The 25,762-nt window shown below is 42.0% G+C and overlaps 1 protein-coding gene across 3 annotated transcripts in view; it reads left to right on the top strand.

Moving 5' to 3' along the window:
* The window catches only part of KREMEN1 (kringle containing transmembrane protein 1), a 65,579-nt gene that overhangs the window by 27,683 nt on the left and 12,134 nt on the right, over window positions 1-25,762 (top strand). For all 3 annotated transcript variants that reach the window (XM_070219833.1, XM_023646921.2, XM_023646920.2), the window contains exons 4-5: window positions 11,597-11,721; window positions 19,662-19,815. In XM_070219833.1, the coding sequence (XP_070075934.1) occupies window positions 11,597-11,721; window positions 19,662-19,815 (279 nt within the window). The remainder of the gene's footprint in view (window positions 1-11,596; window positions 11,722-19,661; window positions 19,816-25,762) is intronic.

Raw genomic sequence — 25,762 nt, 5'->3', positions numbered from 1 at the left:
TATTTAAGCTCCAACCATATACCAGGACTTGTACAAAGTGGGGGATACAAGGATAGCATGGTCTGCAGCCTGTGGGGAGCCCCTAGTTTTCGACCGAAGACAGACACATAAACAGATAAGCATATGCAAGCTTCACTATAATAAGTGAGATGAGCAAAAGGTTGGGAGCACTGAAGAGGGGCGTCTGCCCTGGCGTGATGGGAGGCAGGAGTTACTGTTTGTCAAAGAGGGCTTCTGGAAGAAGCGGGGTCTTAGTGCAGAGCTTCTCCAACTTTAAGGTGCACACAGTCATCAGGGATCTTATTAAAATGCAGATTCTGATTCCTTAGGTCTCAGACAGGCCTGAGACTTCGCCTTTCTAGCAAGCCCCTGGGATGCTGGAGCTGCAGGACCACACTTTAAGTAGCCAGGTCTAGACGTTAGGTTTGGTCCCAGTAGGGAGGACTTTGGAGGCAGAGGGAACAATCACGCGCATGCACACACAAGCACACACACAAATTCCCAAGCAAAGTCAGTGTTGCTGAGACATAAATTTTAAGAAGGTCAGGAGATGAGGTCTGAGAAGAATGAGATGGGGCCACATAATGGAAGGTCTTGTGGTCTGGATACAGAGCTTGGCTTGACCCAGGAAGATGGTAATAAGGCTGAGGAGAATGCAGCGTGTCAGAAGGAGACATTTCTCTATAGCTTTTTAAGCCTCCTTATTAGGGATTTGGGGCGAGGTTGCTCCCTCTTAAGCCATGAGAAGTTCTCTATGATTGTAGCATTGACATAGACCAGCCCTGACAGGATGTCAGCGAGAACACCTCTGCAATATGGGACCTTTGGTTGATCTCAGCCAGTGACTTCCCTGGCTCAAGTTCCTTTTAATTAAATGACACCCTGACTTTGTTAAAATAGATTTCTTGTTCCTTACAAAAATGTAGCCCCAAAAAACAGGATTTGAAAGCTTCCAATCGTGATCCCTAACAAGAGTTTGAAGCTGTGTTCAGAGTTTGAGTATAAAGCCAAGGGCACTTTGGCAGTGGTGGTCAAGGCAGTCTCTCACTTACAGAAAATGTTTTGTTTCTGTCAGCATTTTCCCTATTTTTAATGTCAGCGCTGATTTTTAGTATGTTTTAGCGTTTTTTTCAGCTATTATTGAGTACCTACTATGTAGAAAGCACTTATACAGTCATGCTCCACGTAACGAGGTTTCAGTCAACGACGGACTGCATGTAGATGCTGGTCCCATAAGATTAGTACCACGTAGCCTACACGTGTAGTATAGGCTGTACCATCTAGGTTTGTCTGAGTACACTTTATGATGTTCGCAGAGCAACGATGTCGCCTAATGCTTATCCCCATTGTTAAGCGACGCATGACTGTATTCACTTTATCTTATTTAACTTTTTCAACAATCCTATGAAGCAGGTGGTATGTCCGCTCTCCCCAGCCCCTGTTGTTCAGATGAGAAAATGAGGCTGGAGTAGTTAAGTGATTTGATGAGGATTAGACTGAGCCAAATAGGATTTGAACCTAGGACTCCTAATGGCAAGACCAGTGCCCTTTCCTTTCAGTACTTGAGAACAGCCCCATTTCCTTTATTTCCTTCAAAATGGGGCCCCTAGGATGGATCCAGGCCACGGTTGAGGTCATTCTTGAGAGTTTTCTTTGTGGATTTTTTGGGAATTAGAGTTTGAAATTCTGATAGTATGCTGAATTATTAAGATTGCCTTTTTGACATTGTGGAAACCAAAGGATTAACTCAGTGGCGACAGAGGGTCTGCAGTTCAAGCTGTTAGCTCTAAGTCGTTTTCCTTTCTTCTTTGGGTTTGGGAAATCCCAAGCCCCAGGAGTAAAGCAGGCTGCGTTGGTATCCAGGAAGCATTTGTTGCACAGCAGAGCCACTCTGTAGAATGTTGGGCTGTCTCTGCGGGTGTTCCAGCCCAGCTGCTCTCAGCTGGGAAGGGGCTCCCCAGAGTTGGACTCTGCATGAGACACTGCATCAGCCGCCTTGTCCAGGCCTCAGAGTTTCTCTCACCTTGTCTTCATTGCATGGGCTGAAGTTCGTCTTGAAAAAGACACGTCTCTGTGCATCATTAATTACAGTTAAAACGAACCTCAAACTTTGGCTGACAGCCCAAGCAATATTGACATGAACATTAATAATATGAATTATGCAGACTAATCTTTTCACCTCTTCTGTCTTTCCATTACAATACTTAACACTTTTATTTAATTGAACCCTTTTAGGCTGTCCAAATTAGCATTGTCAGAACCATGTTTTATATTGTTTATTCTTGTTCTCCCAACTAGATTAAGTTTTTCAAAGGCATGAGCGAGGGAGCTCTGGAATTTCTATGAAGGAGAAACTTAAGGTAGGAAGGGGAACGCAAGGATTTCTCCTAAAGCTGTATTTGCATAGCAGGTGCCCTCATTTTCCTTGGATTGTATGTTTACTTATGGAGGGATGCTGATGGAATTTATGGGAGCTTTATCCCCTCAAGCCGCTTCCTGGGCAGTCACTGAAAAGAGCCATATATTTTAACAGTCTTCCACAACATCTAGCCCAGTGGAGGCCGTAACAGGTGCTCACTAAATATTTTTGATGACATGATGTCACATCTCTTCCAGTAAGAGACACAACAGGAGCTAGTGGAAAGAATGTGGACTTCAGAGTCACACTGGCTTAGGTTTGAATCATTACTCATTTAATAGCTTACAGCAAAATGATTCTCCCCTGAGCCTTGGTTTCCTCATCTGTGCCTTCAAGGGTTATTTTGAAGATTAAGTGAGTAAAAATATACGTAACCCTAAGTCCAGGACCTAGCACATGGTAGACATGAAAGTTCTAGCAGGTATTGTGGTGGCCTGTGCTTTCCCCAAGGAATGGACTACCATTGGCATATTCCTGTCATCTAATTCCTAAATAGGTTCCTCCTAGCCTGTGTTTTATTTGTCATTCCTTTTTTATCTGACTGGCCATGGGGCTCAGTAGCGTGCCTCATGCCTCAGCTGCCGTGGCGGCCATTCCCCTGGGGCCTGGTGGGGTACTGCACTCTGGGAACACAAGAGGCCCCACATTTGTTCTTACAATGCAGTTTATGGTTTCAGATCTGACATGTGCTCGATTGTTCTTTGTTTTTGGCAGTGGATATTATTTAATTTTCCATAAAAAAATACAGACTTTCTGAACCAAATGGACATTTTCTTTGGTGACAGATATATACTGTATTTCCAAAATGTTCTAAAGCACAGTTGTGTAAAGCATACAAATAACTTAAGAAAGGAAAATCATTCAGATCAATAAGGATGACTTTACCAAAAATCTTTACACTAGCACTTGCCTGTGAGAAATATACAAAAACATAAGAAATAGTTCCTACCCTCAATCTTATGATATAATTAGGAATCTGAGTTATAAACATAAGAGAAAATTGGAGAGCAGCCCATCACTTATATAAATAAGATTGAATTATGAGATAGAGTGCTGTGAGTATTTGAAGGCAAGAGGGCTCAGTCAGGTTGTGCAACTTGGAGGCATCGTTACGGAGAAGGGTGGAGGGGCTGCATGGGTCAGGGCACGGGTCAGGGAATAGCCTGGCAGACTTGAGGAAGGGCACGGGATTGGTGTGCATGTGGGTTGGGAACCAAACTGCCTGAGTAGAGGAGTGGACAGAGAGGAACTGGGTCAGACCCTGAAAGCCAGAGTTGAGTAGATGGGGACTGACATGCTGAAAGCCCCAGTTTAGGAAGATGAGCCCAGTGTCCGTTTACAGGACAGATCAGAAGAAGGAAGTTTGGGGAGCAAAGAATGGATTTCTAAATCCAGGGGATAAGGGCCTGGGCTATGATGACAGCAGTGAGATAAGACAGGAAGGGTTAAATCCAAGATGCATTTAGAAAGAAGACAGAACTTGATGACAAATGGAATATATAAGGGATGAAACAGCAGGAAGAGTAAGAGATGACTCTGTGTTTCTTTGCCTGGGATATTTGCGGTGTCCCTGAAAAAAAAGTACAAGTCAACAAACTGAGCTCCTCTTCCCAGAGACACAGCTGTATCATTCCTCTTGAACTTGGACTGACCTTTTGTCAAGTAAGGTGTTTCAGTTGTCTGTTACTGCATAACGAGCCACCCCAAACCCCAGTGACTTAAAACAACAACTTATCATTTCTCCTGATTCTGTGAGTTGGCTGAGTTTCAGCTGGGCAGTTCTTCTGCAACTCTCATCTGGGCTCCATCAAGTGGCTGCATTTACCTGGGGACTCTGCTGGGGCTAGGACATCCAAGATGGCTTCAGGCCTCAACCTGGACTACCTCTTTTTTCAGTAGCACATTCAGATCTCTTCTGTGGTGGTTGGCTTCCAAGAGAGAGGGAGCAGAAGCTGCCAGTCCTCTTAAGGCATGAACTCAGAAGTCCACCACATTCTGTTGATCAAAGCAAGTCGCAAAGCCAGCCCGGACTCAAGAGGAGAGGAAATTAATTCCAACTGTTAAAGTGGGGTGCAACACACGTGTACAGGGAGAGGAGAAATTATTAGAGCCTCCTTTGGAGACTGTCTACCGCATTAAATCACCGGAAGTTAAGTTTCAGAGAAGGAACTCCCACTAGAAGAGAACTACCACAGTGATGCATCTGGGCTGTATGGGGGTCAGGACCCTTAGGAACTCTTAGTACCTTCCCCTAAAGGTAAAATTTCATAGGGGAAGAAAAAGCTGTGGTTACTTATTTATTTGGGTGAGTTGATAGAGACTCAGACACAAGTAGGGCTGCTTGAAGGATCAGACTGACTGAAAGGGAGAGTTGATGTTTAGAATAAAGTTGTAGAGGTAGGGTGGGGCCATGTTGTGATAGGACTTAGACGAAGATGGCAGCTGCCAGATTTGGAATGGAAGTTGCAGATGGACAGGATAGGGTGCAGTGTGCTAGGGGTCACAGGCTGAGAGGGTGGAATAATCCACACTTAACCCATCGATGCTCTGAAGGAAGTATTCTAAACAATTGGTCCTCTAATAGGACACCAGCAGAATCATCTCCTGTGTACTTAGTCCTTGTTCCCACAAAGGGGAGAAATCAGCTGCTGAGGCACCAGGGTGGAGTCCCTGGGGTAGAAGATGGTCTCTGCCACACAAGGTTAAATGACATTTAAAATAAGCAGAGTCACTTCATCGTTTCTGAAGAAGCAGATTTTACTTATAAGAAAAAGTAAAAGTTCTGCAGAGCCAGGGAAGAGTTTTCTAAAACACAGGACAAGAACTTTGCTTCTGGTTTCTTAAATAAATATCTCAGATCTGGTCAGAGCACTGGAATAGAAAACATAGTAACAGTCAGGACTTCTTCCTATGCAAATTACCATCTGAAGATTTGTATTCAAATCAAGCTTTGACCATAATGGGTATGCTTTCTGGCTTTGTCAGAAATTGTTTATTGCCGGCAATAGAACTCACGCAAGCTAACTTGAGCAAAAGGGATTTATTGGAAAGACATTGGGACTGTATCACAGAGCCCAATCCCTGTGTCTCAAGAACCTAGGAAGAAAGTGTTCACTCTTGCCATCTCTCTCTGAGGCCACATGGTCTCTCATCTCTGCCTCTCTCTCAGCTTGGTGTCCATTCTTTTTCCTCTTTGTGGACCAGTAGAATCAGCTCACTCATCGACTCATGTGGCCCCAATATGGCTGCTTGCCTTAACCCCTACTTGACAGAACCCTGTAAGTCCAGTACCTGCAATTCACTAACTGGAATCCCAATTCCAGCTTCCTGGGAGAGAGAATCTGGTGGCCCCAGTGGGAGTCAGCTGTGGCCAGAGGATGGGGTCCTTTGGCGTCTCCCCAGTGAGCACACGTTATGTCAGCAGATCCTCTGAGAAGGTGCCGTGGGCAAGAAGTGGTTCTCAGAACAGGGCTGTCAGCCGCGGCTCCCTGGAGGTGTGTGTAGCACCTTCACATTGAGGCCGCAGTTAGATCCAAATGTACTGGGTGTTTAGTAAGCCTGCCAGATTGCTTCCCAACAGTTCCTTGTGACAGTAAAGAACAGTAGTTCCTGGGTTAATCCAAATAGAGGCCCATCTCCCCTCAGCTGCCTCTCAAACTTTGATCTCTGTCAAGAACTCTGAACATCTGAGGAGAATGTTGGTAATTAACTGTCATGAGTTTCATAGCATCCACTGTGATAAACAAGGGGTCTATTTGTATTTTAAGATGATTTTTTAAAAATTGAAAGTGATGGAGCCTCTTTGGTAACAGGAAAAATGCATGACCAAGCCACAGGACTTTAAAGTGGTCTTGAAAGTAAAAAGGAATTTGAGAACAAATATCCTTTTTCAAATGGACTTTTCCTCCCTGCTTCTGGGAAGAGCTAAGGGTGGGACACGGTCTGGAAATCCACTCAGTTGACCAGTAATGCTTTTGAAGACTACATGACGTGTCTCCTCCGGCGAGACTTCGAGCCACACTTTCCAGTGCGAGTCAGAGGGCAGTGGCACCCCTCAGAGGCTGGCCTCAGGGCACACAAAGTATTGAGGGACCAATGTGCCTGAGGGTTCAGTCTTTAATCTCAAGGAGACATTTTCATTTGGCTCCCCAGATTGGCCCTGTAAGGAAAGGGGGCCAGGGACAGCAAGAAAAAAAAACATGGAGTGAGAATCTGCAACCCTGGAGCTCACTGCTCTCCACTTCATCATGTGTCCCCATGCGAGGCCCTTAACCTTGCGAAACTGTGATTTCTTCTCTGTCACGTGGGAATAACATCATCTGACCTGCCTTCCTGAAAGGGCTGTGAGTTTCATGTGAGATGCTTACGTGAAAGTGCACTGTACACTTGCCAGATGTAAGAGATTAATATTTTAATATCTGGAATCAAACTCAGTTTTCTGGAGTGGCTGCCTTTGATTTGGTCTTTTAATTTAGTGCTATTTTACTTTTCTTATTACTAAGCCTGTTGTTCTTGTTTGTGTGGTGAATGATGAAAGCCTTATTATATATGATGATAATAAACACTATTTATTCAGCACATACTATCTTGCCAGGCCTTGTGGTGTTTACTTTATTTACATTACCTCACTTTAATTCTCAGAAGAACCCTTTGAGGTCCCTATTGTTCTTCATTCTACTGTTGATGAAACTGAGCTTGGAAAGGCCGTGGAGGACGGGCCAGAATTCACCCTAGGGTCAGTCTGACTCCAAAGCCTGTGTTTGTGATTGCTGCAAAATGCTGGCCGCTTCTGGACAGATGACGGTAGCTCCAATGCCCTTCGGAATATTGCCAAGAACTGGGCAATGAGCATGCAAAAAACAACTCCTGAGCTGCAATATGAATGGCAGAAAGTGGGGAGCATAAAGCCCCTCCCTCTTTTAGAAACTGTTTATTCTGATTTTTCACATAATTCTGATAAGTTTGATAATTTTATTCTAAGCCTAAGAAGCAGCATGTTAAGAAGAGGATAAGCAAAGACTGCAGGCACTGACAGTAGCAAGAAGTAGATGCTAAGACTCCTTCCAGTTCTAATGTTCTGAGGGTTCAGCAGCCTTGGTGGTAACTGAGGAGACAGATTAACTGTTAAAGTCAGACACGAGAATGTAAAAAAGCACTATAGTCGGGGGCCATTTGGTGAAATACATTTGGTGACCTCAAGCCACCAAGAAAACTTTAAAGTAGGTTAAACTAATTAATTTTTTTAAAGAAAAAACTAATTTTAGAAAAGTTTCATCCAAATGATAAAGAGAAAATTTTAAGTTTTAAGGTTAATCTCGATGGAAAACTCAGTTATCTAGAATGGTCTTTCTAGGTAGCCAAAGAGGACAGTGAGCAGGCAGGAGGCGAGCCCACCCTTCCTGGCGATAAGTGGACATTGTGATGCAGATCAGCTCTGCTCTTCATTCGCTGCTGCCCAGGAAGTACTTTACCTACTCACTCCGGGATTTCAGCTGGGGACATGAAACATGCTTGTTCACTCAGCACACAGTTTTAGAGCATCTGCTGTGTAACTGGGACCATGACAGGCCCTGGGAATACAATGGTGTGTAGAACATACAGTCCTACCCTTAAGTTGTTCATGGTTAACTGGGGAGAGAGAGACACATAAACAGGTGTTTAGAATCAAACTCAGCATAGGCTGCTGTAGGATTACACAGCAGGAGCATCTAACCTTATTTGTGAGGGGCAGGGATGATGGGAGGGCCCTGGGGCCTTCCAGGGGAAATGATGCTCAAGCTGCAATCTTATGCAGAGAAGAGTATTCCAGGCAGAAGGAATAGCATGTGCAAAAGTCTAGAGGCCAGAGTCATATGCAGTTGGGAAATTTGCAAATACACTATAATTTGGTTTGGCCTTTATATAGAATGTGAGCCGAGGGATAGAGAGAGGGGTCGTGCTGGCAGGGGAGAGAAGGGGAGCAGCACAAATCAGGCAGGGCCTCGTGTACCATGTGAGAAAATTTGGACTTTATCCTGAGGGACAACCAGGGAGCTTCGACGGTTTTAGGCAGGGCCCCTGCATACCTCTCCAGGTCCTGCTGCTTTTCCCTCTCTCTGTTGCTGGTTATGCTCATTCTTTTTGTTCCTGCGAAGGCCAAGGTCATTCTTGCTTTAGTTCTTTGCACTTGCTGTTCCTTCTGCCTGGAATGTACTGTAAAGATTACTCTGGTTGCAACGTACTAACTAGATTAGAGCAGGGTGAGCCTAGAAACAGGAAGATGGAATAGGAGGGCAATCCACTGGTCTTAGTGAGAGGCGATGATGGCCTGAACTGGAGAAACGACAGCGTGGATAGAGAGACATGGACAGATGTCTGCGATATTTTAGGAGGTAGAATTGACAGTGTCTGGCAAATGATTGATTTGGGCAGCGGGGTTGATCTTCGGGCCATTGATGTTCAAATGGATGGAGCAGCCGCACGATGTGGTCTGATTTCCAGTGATCTTCTTCCTGGTGTGTTTTGGGACCTTTCTGCCCCACTGGAATGTGAGCTGCCTGGATTTGCTCACTGAATTGTGAATAACGTTTATAGGTTCCAGCTGCATTAATACAACCCATGGCCTTGTTTATGTCCCATCTTAACTTTTATGATTATGTGCCTTGGGCTCTCTATAAACTAATACATAATAACATGCTTACTTGTGAGCATAATGGAATAAATGAGACAAAAATCATAGTAAATGACCAAGATGATCATGATCAAGTAGTTCTTATTAAGAACTATTAAATGCGTGGCTCAGGTTTCCATATGCAATGTCCCTTTAACAAACTCGGCTTATATGATTCCCCACCCCCCACCCACCCCAGAGATGCTTAACTCACTGCATTTGTTTAAACCCTAAAACCCAGACATTCCCAAGCCAGGCACCTACTAAACACTGGACTCCTACTGCCTAGAGCTTTTCTGTTTACATTTGCTACTATAGAGATTTGGTTTGTTTCCGAAAGATGCATTTTAACATTTGTGTGGTGAGCCATGTTTGTTATAGTTGAACCACGTGTGACGCAAGGGAGAAGGGTAACCACTTGGCTTAGAGGGGGAAGGGTGACTGTTTGGGTTAGCAGAGGTACTTCCTGCCAATTTAAAATGAGCTGGTTAGATGTGGATGGTGGCAGAAATTAAAGCGTGTGTGTATGTATACATATATACGTATACATGTGCATATTCTTATATGCCAAAAAACGAATGTGGATATAAAGCTTATTAAACTGGACCCATGCTGTTTTCCAGTCTTAAAGAAAAAATGCTTTCTAAGAGTCTAAATGACTCACTTTCGAAGTGGATAATGTACAACTCTTAAGTGACCTAGAAGTGCTTCTAGGACCAGGCCCCACTCATGTCATTATATCTCCAGTTATATAAACTGTGAGGAGCCAAACAGAGAAAGTAGGGAAAGACTTCATCTGATAGTGGGATGATTCATAAATTAATAACAGATGGAAAACTAAGGTGTAGACAGGTTGATTTGTCCATAGCCCACAATAAATTCATTTCTTCATTCAATAAACATATATTTAGAGTTTATTATATAGGTATATTAGTTATCTTTTGCTGTGTAACAAATTACCCTAAAAGTTAGTGACTTAAAACAACACACATTTATTGTTGCACACTTTCAGTGGGTCAGAAAACCTGGACATGGCTTAGCTGGCTCCTCTGCTTCGGGGTCTTCCCCAAGGCTGCAATCAAGGTGCCTGCCAGGGCTGGAGTCTCATCTGAAGGCTCCATTGGGGAATCTACTTCAGGCTCACGTCGTTTTTGTAGGATTCAATCTTTGTCGAAACTGAAAGTCTTGGTTTCTTGCTGGCTGTTGGCTGAAGGCCACCCTCATTGCTTGCTACATGGCCTTTCTGACACGGCATATTGTTTTATCAAAGTGTGTAAGCCAAGAAAGCAATAGAGAGAGTCTACTAGCAAGCAGAAGTCACAGCTTCTCGTAACCTAATCACAGCAGTAGCATCCCATCAACCTTGTCGCATTCTGTTGGTCAAAATCTAGTCCAGCCCACTCTCAGGGGAGGGGACTGCACAAGAGTGTGAATACCGGGAGGTGGGGATCATTGAAAGCTGTCTCCCACAGTTGGTGCATATGTTCAGGTTTCTTTATTCTCAAATGCAGCTTTTTCTACTAGACCAAACCATCTGATTGTGTGGTTACGAAACACTAATATGTTTACTGTGGTAAGCTTGATAGTGGCCCTCCAAAAATGTCTGTGTTGTAATCCCTGGAATCTTTGAATATGTTACCTTACCTGGTATAAGAGACGTTGCAGGTGTGATTAAGTTAAGGATTTTGAAATGGGGAAGTTATTCTGAATTATCCAGGTAGGCCCAGTGTAATCACACGGGTTTGTATGACAGAGAGGCAGGAGGATCAGAGTCAGAGAAGATGATGTGGTGATGGAAGCAGAGGGAGGAAAGAAGATATGATGATGGAAGCAGAGGCTGGAATGGTGCAGCCGCAAGCCAAGGAATAGGGGCAGCTTCTAGGAGATGGAAAAGGCAGGGAACAAATTCTCCTCTTGAGCCTCCAGAAGGAACACAGCTCTGCCGACACCTTGATTTTAGTCCCACAAGACTCATTTAGTACTTCTGACCTCCTGAACTGTAAGATAATGAATTTATACTGCTTTAAGCCACTTAGGTTTGTGGTAATTTGCTTCGGCAGCAATAGGAAACTAATGACCTTCACCCAAGGACCTTGGGGAAACCCACTTGTGGAGCTTTCTAAGCACCAAGAGGAAGGACATGGGTAGAATGACGGGCTTCTAAGGGCTTTTCCTGCCCTCCAGTGACTCTGAAACATAATTTACATATTGTAGCTTCTCTGTTTTTAGGAAATTGTTCCTAGTTCTCTTTAATATTAAATTCTATCAATGCCGAACAGGTTAAAAATTTCTTAATGTTAGTTAAAGGTGGACCTGGGCCTCCCATAATCTTCAAAATAAACCAAAAACATAGCATTTAGCTGAGGACACTAAGGCTTCCATTTTTAAAGCTTATTGCTTGTTATTTATTTGTACCTTAGGAGTGGAAATACTGGCTGAGATGAAAGTACCTGGCACAAATTGCATTTCCTTCTTGGTGTTTCACAGCCAGGTGTTGTGAAATTCCTTTGTTTTTCTTTTTTCTCCAGTGCCTGGAAACCTTGGCTGCTATAAGGATCATGGAAACCCACCTCCTCTAACTGGCGCCAGTAAAACATCTAACAAACTTACCATACAAACCTGCATCAGCTTTTGTCGGAGTCAGAGGTTCAAGGTAATGACTCTGTGGCTGTGTATCTATAGAAAAGGATAAAGATGTATGTGCATTCTGCTGAGATAACTTAAAAATACATGTACATTTTTAAAAAACAACCTGTAAAGCCATGCCATCTACTTGTCTGCCAAGGAGAAGTTGGAGGAGGAGCGGGGCTTGGGATTCAGGAGTGTGAGGCAGCACTGCTGTCTAAAGACCGGGAGAAATGGAGAGGGAAATCTCCAGTGTCCGCATCCCTGTTTGACCTCCAACAGAGTTCTGTGTTTCCTCGTGCCTTTGTATCTTAGGAGCAGGGACATCTCTGGCTCCACAGAGGATCTGGGAATAAGCCAAGGTAGTGGTTGCTTCCTTGATACATTAAGGGGCCCTAGCCTGCACACCAGTCCAAAATATTTTCTTTCCTTCTTATTCATTCTTCTATCTGAAATTCATTCCTTGGCTGATAAGATTCAATAATACTATTGTTTGTTATATCAAAAAAAGAAAATTCCTTCCTTCCTCCCTCCTTACCTCCCTCCCTCCCTCCCTCCCTCCCTCCTCCCCTCCTCCCCTCCTCCCCTCCTCCCTTCCTTCCCTCCTTCCTTCCTTCCTGCCTCCCTCCCTTCCTCCTTCCCTCCCAGCCAAAAAGTCCTTAACCAGACCCAAGCTCGACGAGTAGCCTGGCAGGGTTCAGGGCCAGTGTGAGGCAGGTGGCTTAGCAGGGTGGTTGGCCCAGCATAATCAGATGATTGGTTGCTTGCAAAGGCATTGAACATAAACGTAAATATATTGAGGATAATGGGAGCCAGGTTTCTCACTGTTGGAGAAGGGAGCCAGGGAAAACTGGAATGAAGCCTACAGTGTTGGACAGGGGTTGAAGTTATTAGTATAGTGCAATCTTGGTTTCTGAAAACTGTTCTTCACTAAAAAGAACTGGAGCTCTTTGGAGAAAACTGCACGTTCTAGACCTGGTTTTGAGAAAATGCTAGGTGATCCTGAAATTACAAGAAAATAAGGAAGGATAGGGACTTGTCTAAAGGACATAGGAACCAGCTTAAAGGGTCTCCACTGGCCAAATAGAGCATAGTTTGAGCTTCAAAACAAATAATGATAGTAATAAATATACTCCATTGAGTAAAGAATCCTCAGATCCACGCTGATATAAATAAGTGAATAAGTAAACAAGGAGAAGAAAAGCATTTCCATATAGGGGAATGCCAACTAATAAATGTAGAAGAAATAGTGGAGTTAGAAAGTTCACCATTTGGCAGCCATCATAGTAATAATTGATTCAAAGAACAAATATCAAGGTACGCAAATATCCCAAGTCCTTATCTACTGGTAAATGGGTAAAAGTTGCATGAGGAATAGGATATTTAGATAGTCTCAAAGATCTCCCCACAAAATACTATAAAAGGAAAACAAGTAATTCTGCAGTGGAGAAAACTGGCATATACTACCTAACGCAAGTGCTCAAAGTTAATATCACCAGTGATGGGACAACTCGACATTGTGTCCCACCTGACCTGTCAAGAGCATAACATCACTTTAGTGGTATTTCTGCCCAAAATCCGTAATGTGAATCTGATCATGAGGAAACATAGACAAACCTGAAATGAGGAACATTCTACAAAATGACTGGCCTTTATTCTTCAAAAACATTAAGGTCACAAAGGTCAAGGAAGGACCAATGAACTATTCCAGTTTGAAGGAGACTGAGGAGACCTCACAATTAAGTACATCTGTGGTCCTGGATTGACTCCTTTTCTACAAAGGATGTGATTCGGGCAGTTGCCAGCTTGAATGGGGGTCTCTAGGTGAAAGGGATGGGGGCAGTTCTTTGTGTTGGTCTTGCAACTTCTCTGCACATTTGAAATTATTTCAGAATAAAAATATAGTAAAAGCATTTGGGGAAATACAATACCTATTAATGATAAAAGCCATCAGCAAACTAGGAGTAGAGGGAAACTTCCTCAACCTGATTAAGAGCATCTACAAAAAACCCCCAAAATAACATCATTTTCAGTAGTGAAAGGTTCAGTGCTTTCTACCTAAGATCAGGAACAAACAATGATGTCTACTCTCACCTCTTCTATTCACCATTGTACTGGAGGTCCTTGCCAATGGAATAAGGGGGAAAAAAGAAATAAAATGTGTGTAGGTTGGAAAAGAAGTAAAATTTTCTTTATTTATGGACAACATGATCATCTATGTAGACAATTCTAAGGAATCTAGAATAAAACAGCTTCTAGAACTAATAAGTAAATTTTTCAAGGTTGCAGGTTATAAGGTCATATATATATAAAGTCCTATATATATAAAAGATCTTATGTATATATTCATATATTATTCATATATATATATATGAATCAGTTGCATTTCTATACGTTAGCAGTGAACAGTTAGAAAATTTTAAATTCCATTTATAGTAGCATAAATAACTTAAGGATAAATTTAACAAAGGATATTAAAGACCACATAACATTGCAAGGGAAAATTAAAGAAAACCTAAATAAATGGAGACATTGTTCATGGCTTAGAAGACTCAATATTGTTAAAATGTCAGTTCTTCCTAAATTGACCTATAGATTCAGTGCAATCTCAATCAAAATCATAGCATGCTTTTTGAAAAAATTGACAAACTGATCCTAGAATTTATATAGAAAGGAAAAGAACCTGTAATAACGAAAATAATTTTGAAAAAGATCTGCTTTGGAGGACTTACGCTGCCTGATCTCAAGACTTACTATAAAGCTATAATAATCAAGAGAGTGGTATTGGCATAAGAATAGTCACATAGATCAGGAGTCCGCAAACAATGGCATCTGGGCCAAATCCTACCACCCACCTATTTTTGTAAATACAGTTTTGTTGCCACACTCCTTCATTTACATATTGTCTGTGGGTGCTTTCATGTTACAACAGCAAAGTTGATTACTTAAGAAGCGACCATATGGTCCACAAAGCTGAAAACATTTACTATCTGACCTTTTATAGAAAAAGTTTTCCAGCCTCTGCTATAGATCAGTGGCATCAAATAGAGAGTCCAGAAATAGACTTGTACTTATATGGACAATTGATTTTCAACAAAGATGCCAAGATAATTCAATGGAAGAAAGGATAGTCTTTCAACAAATGGTTCTGGAGAAAAACTAGAGCTCTTTAGGGAAAAAAAATGAACCTCTATCTTTACATCACACAATAGACAAAAATTAACTTTAAATTTTACTACTGAAAAAGGAGCTATAGTACTGGCATAAAGATGGACATATAGAGCACTGGAATAGAATTTAGAGTCCAGAAATAAACCCATACATTTACTTAAAGTCAATTGATTTTTGACAAGGGTGGCATACTATTCAGTGGGGAGAGAATAGTCTTTTCAACCAGTGGTACTGGGACAATTGGATATTCACATGCAAAAGAATGAATTTGGACCCCATACCTTACACCATGTGTAAAAATTAACTAAAAGTGGATCAAAGACCTAAATGTAATAGGTACAACTATAAAACTCTTAGATAGGAGCATAGGTATAAATATCCATGACCTTGGATTAGGCAGTGACTTTTTAGTTATGATACCAAAAGCACAAGCAATCAAAGTAAAAATCAGTGACTTGGACTTCATTAAAATTTAAAACTTTTGTGTGTCAAGGACACTATTAAGAAAGTGAAATGACAACTCACAGAATGAGAGAAAATATTTGCAAATCATATATCTGAATAAGGGTCTAATGTCCAGAATATATAAAGAAGTGGCAACAGCATATGAAAAGAGGCTCATTACCATTAGTCTTCAGGGAAATGGAAATCAAAACCATAATAAGATACCACTTCACACAACAGATAACCTAGGATGGCTGTAGTTTTTTTAAAAAAAAAAAAACTACAAAAAAAGGATAAAAACAACTGTGGATGAGGATGTGGAGAAGTTTGAAGCCTGATGCATTGCTAGTGGACACGTAAAGCGGTGCAGCTGCTGTGGAAAGCATTGTGGTAGTTCATCAAAAATTTAAACACAGAGTTACCTTGTGACCTAGCATTTCCACTCCCAGGTACCCAAGACAGTTGAAAACATATGTTCACATAAAGTTTGTGCATGAATGTTCACAGCAGCATTATTCATAATAGCCAAAAAGTGGCAACAACACAAATGTCCATCACCTCGTGAACAGGTAAACAAAATGTGATGTATATATATATATATATACAATGGAATATTATTCAGACAATTAAAAGAAATGAGTTACTGATGCATGCTACAGTATAGATGAATCTTGAAAACATCATGCTAAGTGAAAGAAACCAGGCACAAAAGGTCACATATGGTGTGATTGCATTTGTATTGTGTCAGATTGTTCCAATCCATAGAGACGGTGGGTTAGTGGTTGCCAGTAGGTGGGAGGTGGGAGGAAGTGGGACTACTGCCGATCGGTCTAGGGGTTCTTTTTTGCGTGATGGAAGTATTCTGGAATTATTGGTGCTAGTTGCACACCATGGTGAATATACTAATAATCACTGAAAGTACACTTTTAAATGGTAAATTTTATGTTATGTGAATTACATAGCAATAAAAAAAAAGCTTAAAACTGTTAAACTTGTAAAAAAAAGTACAGAAAATCTTATGACATTGGGTTAGACAAAGATTTCTTAAACAGGACACAAAAAACTACAAACCATAAAAGAAAAAGTTGGTAGATTGGACTTATCAGTATTAAAAACTTATCTTCAAAAACCACAGTTAAGAAAGTAAGAAGATAAGCCACAAACTGGGAGAAAGTAGCTGCCAAGTATATATTTGATAAAGGACTTGTATAGAGAGTATATAAAGAACTCTTACAACTCAATAATGAGACAGCTCAATTTAAAAATGGGCAGAAGATTTGAACAGACATTTCACCAAGGAAGATATGTGGATGGCCAAAAGACACATGAAAAGATATTCAGCATCACTAGTTATCAGGGAAATCCAAATTAAAATCACGATGAGATACCACTCCACATCCACTAGCATGATGAAAGTTAAAAATACTGAAAATGCTAAAAATTAAGAATGTGGAGCAACTGTTACTCTTTTAGACTACTGGTAGGAATGTAAAATGGTACAGCTTCTTTGGAAAAAGACGTTGAAGTTTTTTATAAAGGTAAATATACACCTGTCTTTTGACTCAGCAGTACCAGACCTGGGTGATTACCCGAGAGAAATAAAAACCTATGTCCACACAGAGACCTAATGCATGAACGTTCACAGCGGCATCACTCATAACAGCCCCAAACTGTAAACCACCCAAATGTCCATTACCGTACGGACAGAAAAATAAATTGTGGGATATCCATACTGTGAAGTACTACTCCGCAATAAAAAGAAAAGATATAGTACAACATACTGATACAAGCAACAACACAAATGAATGGCCACAACATCATGCCAATTGAAAGAAGTTAAACACCAAGTCCATGCTGAATTCTAAAGGGATCTTAGGTCTAACTGTAAAATGTAAAACTATAAAACTTTCAGAAGAAAATAGAGGAAAAATTCTTTATGACCCGAGTTTAGGTGAAAAGTTCTTAGGCATGACACCAAAACCATGATCCGTAAAAGAAAAAATTGGTAAATTTTAATTTGGACTTTACCAAAATTAAAAACTTTTTCTCTGCAAAAGACATTTTTAAGAGAATGAAAAGACAAGCCATAGCCTGGGAGAAAAGTCATGTATGCAACAAAGGACTTTGTATCTAGAATGTATTAAAACAAAAAAAAAGAAAAGAAAAGAAGGAAAAGAAAAAAACTCTAGGGGCTGGCCCGGTGGCCTAGTGGTTAAGTTCACGTGCTCCGCTGCAGGCGGCCCAGTGTTTCGTTGGTTCGAATCCTGGGTGCGGACATGGCACTGCTCAACAAACCACGCTGAGGCAGCATCCCACATGCCACAACTAGAAGAACCCACAACGAAGAATACACAACTATGTACCGGGGGGCTTTGGGGAGAAAAAGGAAAAAAAAAAAAAAAAAAAAAATCTTTAAAAAAAAAAAAAAAAAAATAGGGGCTGGCCCCGTGGCCGAGTGGTTAAGTTCGCGCGCTCCGCTGCAGGCAGCCCAGTGTTTCGTTGGTTCGAATCCTGGGCGCGGACATGGCACTGCTCATCAAACCACGCTGAGGCAGCGTCCCACATGCCACAACTAGAAGGACCCACAACGAAGAATATACAACTATGTACTGGAGGGCTTTGGGGAGAAAAAGGAAAAAAATAAAATCTTTAAAAAAAAAAAAAAAAAAAAATAGGCAAAAGACTTGAACAGATATTTCACTAAAGAATCTATGCAGATGTAAAATAAGCACATAAAAAGACATTCAAAATCATTAGCCATTAGGGTAATGCAAATTAAACCCACAATGAGATACTGCTACATAGCTATTAGAATGGCTAAAATAAAATATACTGATAGGGGCTGGCCTGTGGCGAGTGGTTAAGTTTGTGTGCTCCGCTTTGGAGGTCCAGGATTTCCCCGGTTCGGATTCTGGGCACGGACATAGCACCACTCATCGGGCCATGCTGAGGCGGCGCCAATCCTACATGCCACAGCTGGAAGGACCCACAACTAAAAATACACAACTCCGTACTGGGGGGCTTTGGGGAGAAAAAGGAAAAATAAAAAATCTTAAAAATATATGTATATATACTGATTATGACAAGTTTTAACAAGGATATGGAACAACTGGGACTCATACATTGTTGTTACAAATGTAAAACGGTACAGTCCTTCTGGAAAACAGTTTGGCAATTTCTTATCAAGTTAACCACTTACCATATAATCCAGCAACCCCATTCCTAGGTATTTACCCTAGAGAAATGAAAACACATTCACACAAAAATCTGTCCACAAATGTTTATAGCGGTTCTATTCATAATCATGAAGTCTGAAACAACCCAGTGGATTAACCAACTGTGATGCATGCATACAGTGGACTACCGCTCAGCAATCAAAAGGAGCGAACTATCGATACATGCACCAATTTGGATGAACCTCAGAGACATTAATGCTGAGTGAAACAAGCCGGTCTCAAAAGATTACATACTATATGATTCTGTTTATATGATATCTTAGTCTGTTCTGGGTGCTATAAAAAAGTTCTGTAGACTGAGTGTCTTAAGCAACAGACATTCACTTCTCACAGTTCTGGAGGCTGAAAAGCCCCAGATCAAGGCGTTGGCAGATTTGGTATCTGGTGAGGGCTTGTTTCCTGATTCATAGACGGCTGTCTTTTTGCTGTGTCCCACATGGTGGAAGGGGTGAGGGGAGCACTCTGGGGTCTCTTTCATAAAGGCTCTAATCCCGTTCCTGAGGGCTCTGCCCTCAGGACCCATTCATCTCCCAAAGGCCCCACCTCCAAGTACCATCACATTGGGAATTGACTTTCAAAATATTAATTTGCGCAGACATAGACATTCAGTCTATAGCATACGACATTCTTGAAAGGATAAAACTTTGGTAATGGAAAACTGATTAGTGGTTATAAGAGGGGTTATAGGAGGGGAACTATAAAGCGATAGCACAAGGATGATTATTGGGGCGATGCACCTGTCCTGTATCCTGACTGCAATGGTGGTTGCACAAATATATACATGGGCTAAAATTCATAGAACTAGACGCCATGTAAATAGTTTTACTGTATGGTAATATAAACAATAAAATAAAAAATTTAAGTGGGGCCTATAATGAGTTTGCTGGGAGAATTAGCTGGAAAGCACTTACTGCTGAAGGGGGATCATGGTGGGGTGCACAGTTACTAGTCAGCGTGTGATGAAGTGTGTGAGGGTGGGACAAGGGAGAGGTCCCAGGACAAGGTGGGCTGGGAAGATGAGGCTGGTTGCATGCTGGGGATCGACCCTGCCAGGCTCTGTTGGGTCACCTGACACCCTGACTGATGCTTACCAAGTGCTGCTTCTCTGTTGTGGCAGTTTGCCGGGATGGAGTCAGGCTATGCTTGCTTCTGTGGAAACAATCCTGATTACTGGAAGTACGGGGAGGCAGCCAGTACTGAGTGCAACAGTGTCTGCTTCGGGGATCACACCCAGCCCTGCGGTGGTGATGGCAGGATCATCCTCTTTGACAGTGAGTATGCCCCGTGCTTGTCACTGCCCAAGGCACAGGAACCCTTGGGCCAGGGGAACAAGCCGGCCCACCCTCCTTACCCTCTATTTATTCATTCATTCACCCAGCAACACTAATTAAGCGCCTACTGCAGGCTGGGTACTGACCAGACCCCGGGGATACAGCACTGAACAAGCAGACTCAGCCCCTGTCCTCTAGAAGGGAGGACAGACATTTAACAAGTAATTAATTGTAGTTGTGCCATGTGCTTTGAAGATGTGGCCTATTGTGAGATGCTTAGACAACCTAGAAAGGGTAACCTTTCCAATTTAATATAGACACTGATATAACTTCAGTATCCGCTTAAAGATCCTCTTGTATTATTGTATTTTCCAAGCCCTTTTGGTGTTTTCTTAGGCTTTTGGGATTTATATCTTAGTGTGATGCAGCTGAGAAGAAGAGCATAAGCTTCGAGTTGGCTTTCCAGGCCTGGTAGTGAGGGTACCCTTACTCCCCTCCTCTCTGACCTGCCACACTTGTAAGATGCTGGCTAGGGGCAGAGTGTGCTCTGAATGGGGTGTGGATCCAGGGTTTCGACCTCTCCAACACCTTGTCCTAACCTCTAGGCCACCCGATCCCTTATCATAATCCATCGACATCCACTCAGTGGTGGTGAGACTGTGGGAGCCATAGTACCAATGCAGTGCCAGATTTTAAGATGGTAGAAAGGAGATGGTCACAAATGAGACAGACAAAAATAAAAGCTTGAGATTACTAAGATGTACTATAGAGTTTCTAGTGTCTTTTTTAGTCATTAAGCTAGAATAGATATAGTCTTGACATTTCAACTAGGCAGACTGGCTCAATTTTAAGCAAAAATGCCATATGGTGTATCAGTTTCCTAGGGTTGCTGTAACAAATTATCACAAACTGGGTGGCTTGAAACAACGGAAATTTATTCTCGTAGTTTGGGAGGCTAGAAGTCCAAAATCAAGGTGTCGTCAGGGCCGTGCTCCTTCTGAAGGCTCCAGGGAAAAATTCTTCTTTGCCTCTTCCTAGCTTCTGGTCATTGCTGGCAATCCTTGGCATTCCTTGGCTTGGAGGTGCATCACTTCAATCTCTGCCTCCTTCTTCACGTGGCTGTCTTCCCTCTGTGTGTGTCTCTGCCTCTGTGTCTCTCTGTATCTCCTTATGAGGACACTAGTCATTGGGTTTAGGGCCCATCCTAATCTAGTAAGGCCTCATTTAACTTGATTACATCTGTAAAGACCGTATTTCCTAATAAGGTCACATTCACAGATACAATTCACAAATTGCCTGGTATGCTCTTAAGCGATAAAAGAGAGGAAATAAACATTTATCGAGTACCTAGTTTATATTCAGGCTTTATGTAAATTAGCATCTTAGGTCCTCCCGGCAGCCATCTGAGGAAGGCATTATCATTTGAACTCTCATTTTCCAGGAGAGAATCCTAGGGGACTAGACAGTAAACAGAAGCAGGATGTGGGGTTTGCTACCTGTTTCTCTACTTTAAACAGAATATACATAGCATTAATTTTTTAAAATGGAAAATAAGTGTTGGTGAGGATGTGGAGAAACTGGGACCCTCGCACGTTGCTGGTGGAAATGTGAAATGGTGCGGCTGCTTTGGAAAACAGCCCAGCAGCTCCTCAGAACGTACAACAGAATTACGTCATGACCCAGTAATTCCAGTCCTCAGTATATACCTGAGAGAGTTGAGAAGATATCTTTACACAAAGACTTGCACAGAACGTTCACAGCAGCATTATTCATAGTAGTGAAAAAGTGGCACCAACCCAAATGTCCATCAGCTGTTGAACGGGGAAACGGAATGTGGTATATCTATACAAGGGAATATTACTTAGCCACAAAAAGAAATGAAATGCTGATCCGTCCTACAACATGATGAACTTTGGAAACATTATGCTCAGTTAAAGAAACCAGACACATCAGGCCATGTATTTTATGATTCCATTTATAGAAAATGTGCAGAATAGGCCAACCCATACAGACAGAAAACAGATTAATGGTTACCAAGGGCTGCGGAGACGGGAGGAATGGGAAGTGGACTGCTTAACGGATATGGATCTTTTTGGGGTGACGAAAATTTTCTGGAATTAGATAATAGTGATGGTTGCACAACATTGTGAATATACTAATACCACTGAATTGTACACATTAAGATGGTTAAAATAGTGAATTTTATGTCAATAAAAATAAAATATAGTTTTTATGATAATCTTTCATTCATTTAGCACATTTTTAAAAATTTTTATTTATTTATTTTTTGTGTGAGGAAGATTGACCCTGAGCTAACATCTGTTGCCAGTCTTCCTCTTTTTTTTGCTTGAGGACGATTGGCCCTGAGCTAACATCTGTGCCAATCTTCCTCTATTTTGTATGTGGGACACCCCCACGGCATGGCTTGATGAGCAGTGTGTAGGTCTGTGCCTGGGATCTGAACCCACGAACCCTGGGCTGCTGAAGCAGAGCCTGTGAACTTAACCACTACGCCACTGGGCTGGGCCAGTTTAGCACATTTTTTGGGGGCATCTACTGTGTGGCAGAAAAAATTGTTTTATTTAGTACAATGGGTCTAGTGGAGGTGTCAAATGGAAATAATTTGGTTTAAAGTCAGTCATGTAGCAAGTACCATCTTTGATAGTAGAAACGTATCCAGGAGGTCGTACTAGGCCTGACACAAAGATGCACTAAAACGAATTAATTACAATGAAAATAATTGCTGCCTCTGAGTGCTTGCTGTGTGCTAGACTTGATGCTGCATGCTTTTGTTTATTTTGTTATTTAATCCTTGCAACAGCCCTATTGATAAGAAAACTGTGGATCGAAAGATAAAATAATTTGTCCAAGCTAATAAGTGCCAAAGCCAGGATTCAGACCCAGGTTTGTCACATTTTTAGTTTTTCTCTTTTCAGCAGCAGAATCCCTTTTATTAACAATAATAAAATAGATCCTAATAACAGATCCAGTTTAGTGCTTTAATGTGTGTGAACAGAGTTGGCCCGGTTGTTCTGATGATCATCAGATAGGCCCCCTCTGCAGCTCTCCAGAGGCTGCCCTCTCGGGCCTCCATTCACTCAGCTGGGAAGGTTGACCTTCTGAGAGGCTGCATGCTCTAGACTCCAGGGACCCTGATATGTGTGGACTGGCAGGGGCTCCAGACAGTAACCAACTCTAAAACTCACGCGCCTCTGCAAAGAAAAGTACAAAATGCAGCCCTGCAGAAATAACCCCTGAAATTTCACCTACTAGAGAGTAAAATAGTTTCAATAGCTCGAGGTCCGCCTCATGGAAATCCTTTTCATTCACTGGATGAGGCTGAGCATCTTGGAGGTGGTGACTATGGACTGTCCTACAACGTGGGAGGGCAAAGAAGTCTCTCCGAAGAGCTTGGAGGAGAAGTTAGATGGTGAGAGAAGGACCAGATTGCAGTCTCTGTGTCCCAGAACGTCAGGCTCTGCTACCAGTGTGGCTCGAACCCGAGTCTCAGGCAGAATGTCAGTGAGATCTTCCTGTTCTTCACTCCTTCCAGAAGAGCGTCCTGGGCTCCTCGGCTCTAGAGGCACTTAGCCTGCATTTGCACCTCTGCAGAGAGACTGCAGAGGCAGCTGGCGGAAGCTGTCTGCTCAGTCAATGTTGCCGCATCAAGTCATTTGTCATAGGCTCTATGGCTGGTTTTCCAGCAAGCTCTCAGGAGCTTAGGGAGGTCACCGAAGTAGGCCGCGTACTGTGTGTAAATGCAGCACTGACGGAGGCTTCAGAGCCTCTGGTACCCCTGGAATTTGATTTATTGAGTCAATGGAACCGAACAGAAGATGAAGTAGGCCAAGTCAATAGTGGGTTACAGGGACTGCCCAGGCACTCAACTTCTCAACTTCTGCCTCAGCTTCTTGGCACTCAAGGGAGAGCCACACGGATTGGGCCTTACCTTGTAACATTAGTTGAGCACTTACATTTACAGGGCACCATGCCGTTCACTTTCCATGCATTCTCTCCCTTAATTCTCATAATACTGTGAAGCAAGTATTATTATCCTTATTTGCCTGAGGAGAAAACTGAGGCTCATAAAAGTTCAGTAACTTGCCCGAGGCCCCGCAGATAGAGATCCTGCCCTCGTGTAATTTATATTTTAGTGGGAAGTGAAGAGATTAGTGGTGAAAAATATTAAGGGCCTGAGGACAGGTAGGATCTCACCACTGGGACTGCATTCGTAATTGTGTTTCATAGGCTCTAAGATGCCATCAATTGTGAGATGCCACATTATTTTACATAACACTGAGAAAAAAAAAATGCTTCCGATTAAACAATGACATGTGTTGATTGAAAGACAGATCCCAGTTTTAAAGATTAAAATGTGGCCCTTAGAATTGATAAAATACCGTAATACTCTTTTCCTTTCCTGGGTGCCAACTCAGTGGAGTCTCATTCATGGCTGGGACCCGTTTGGTTAAGGTTTGTTTCCTGGGACATATCCATCATCGTTCATGTCTAGAAGCAGAGCGCTCAGCTGCATCTGGGGGAAGCCGGCTGTTCCTACTGATGCCTGAAGCTTATTCCTGAAGAAACTGACTGCGCTAATATTGAGGTGGACTGGAGGCTTGACAAGGTGTTTAATCACAGCGGGAGGACGCTGGCTTTTGGCCACTGGAGGTTTTGCTCAGGTCGGTTGCGTGCCCTCCACCTGCCCAGGTCGTATGTGTCAGGCTAATCTCCCTTTCAAAAAGTAAGACCTTGAATATATTCCTCAGTTTCAAGTTTCCTATTGAATTGTCACTGAATTTTAAGAATCTTACCATAGATGTCATGTGTTTGCTCTCAAAATTGCTGTATTGGATGTGCTGTCTGCATGGCTCAAATCTGGGAATCAAAAGTTCTAAGTTGAAGGTCTGTCCTTGCTGTTGAAATATCAATTTAACCTGGATCCTTTATTCTTTACAAATAATAATAATAGTACAGCTAACACTGACTGAGCTGGTACCATATGCCAGATCCTATACTAAACATGTTACATGTTACCAGCTCATTTTAATTTTTATAACACCCCACGAGGGAGAAACTATTATTATTTTCATTTTATAGATGAGGTATACAGAGGTGTAGTATATTGCTCAAATTTATAGTTAGTACGTGGTAAAGTCGGGATTAGAACCCAGGAGGTCTTTCTCTAAAGTTTCCATTTTTAAAAAAATGTAGGTTTATTGAGGTATAATTTATATACAGTAAAGATTACCCTTTTCGTTGTATGATTCGATAAGACAGTCAAGATAAAGAACTTTTTCATCACCTCGGAAGGTTCTCTTGTGCCCCTGTGTGGGCAGTCCTCTCCCCGACCCCCAGCCTTCAGCAACCGCTGAGCTGTATTCCTTCTGTACAGCTTTGCCTTCTGAAGAATGTCATATAAATGGGATTATACAGCATTTAACCGTTTGTGTCCGGCTTCTCTCACTTAGAATAATGCTTTTGAGGTTCACCTATGTTGTTTTAGTTGTTCTGTTTATTGCTTAGAAGTGTCCCTTTGTACAAACGTATCAAATTTGTGATACTTTCCATTCACCAATTGATCCATTCACCAATTGATAAACCTTGGTCTGTCTATGATAAAGGTGCTATAAAAGTTGCTATAAACATACGTGTGCAAGCGTTTGTGTGGACGTGTGTTTTCATTTTTCTTGGGTAAATACCTAGGAGTTCCAGGATCTCTGGGTGACATGCTAAGTGCATATTTAGCATTATAAGACCCTGCCAACTGTTTTCCAAAGTGCTATACCATTTTGCATTCTGACCAAGAATATGTGAGACTTGTGCATCCTCTCCTGAACTTTTGTATTGTCTTTTTTTTTTTAACAATAGCCATTCTAGCAGGCACATAGTGGTAACTCATTGTGGTTTTAATTTGCATTTCTGTAATTACTAATGATGTTGAACA

The sequence above is a fragment of the Equus caballus genome, chromosome 8 (genome assembly GCF_041296265.1).
Source record: "Equus caballus isolate H_3958 breed thoroughbred chromosome 8, TB-T2T, whole genome shotgun sequence".
In the NCBI taxonomy this organism is placed as follows: Eukaryota; Metazoa; Chordata; class Mammalia; order Perissodactyla; family Equidae; genus Equus; species Equus caballus.
The sequence above is the reverse complement of the archived record's forward strand: the minus strand, read 5'-3'. Positions and strand labels throughout refer to the sequence as shown.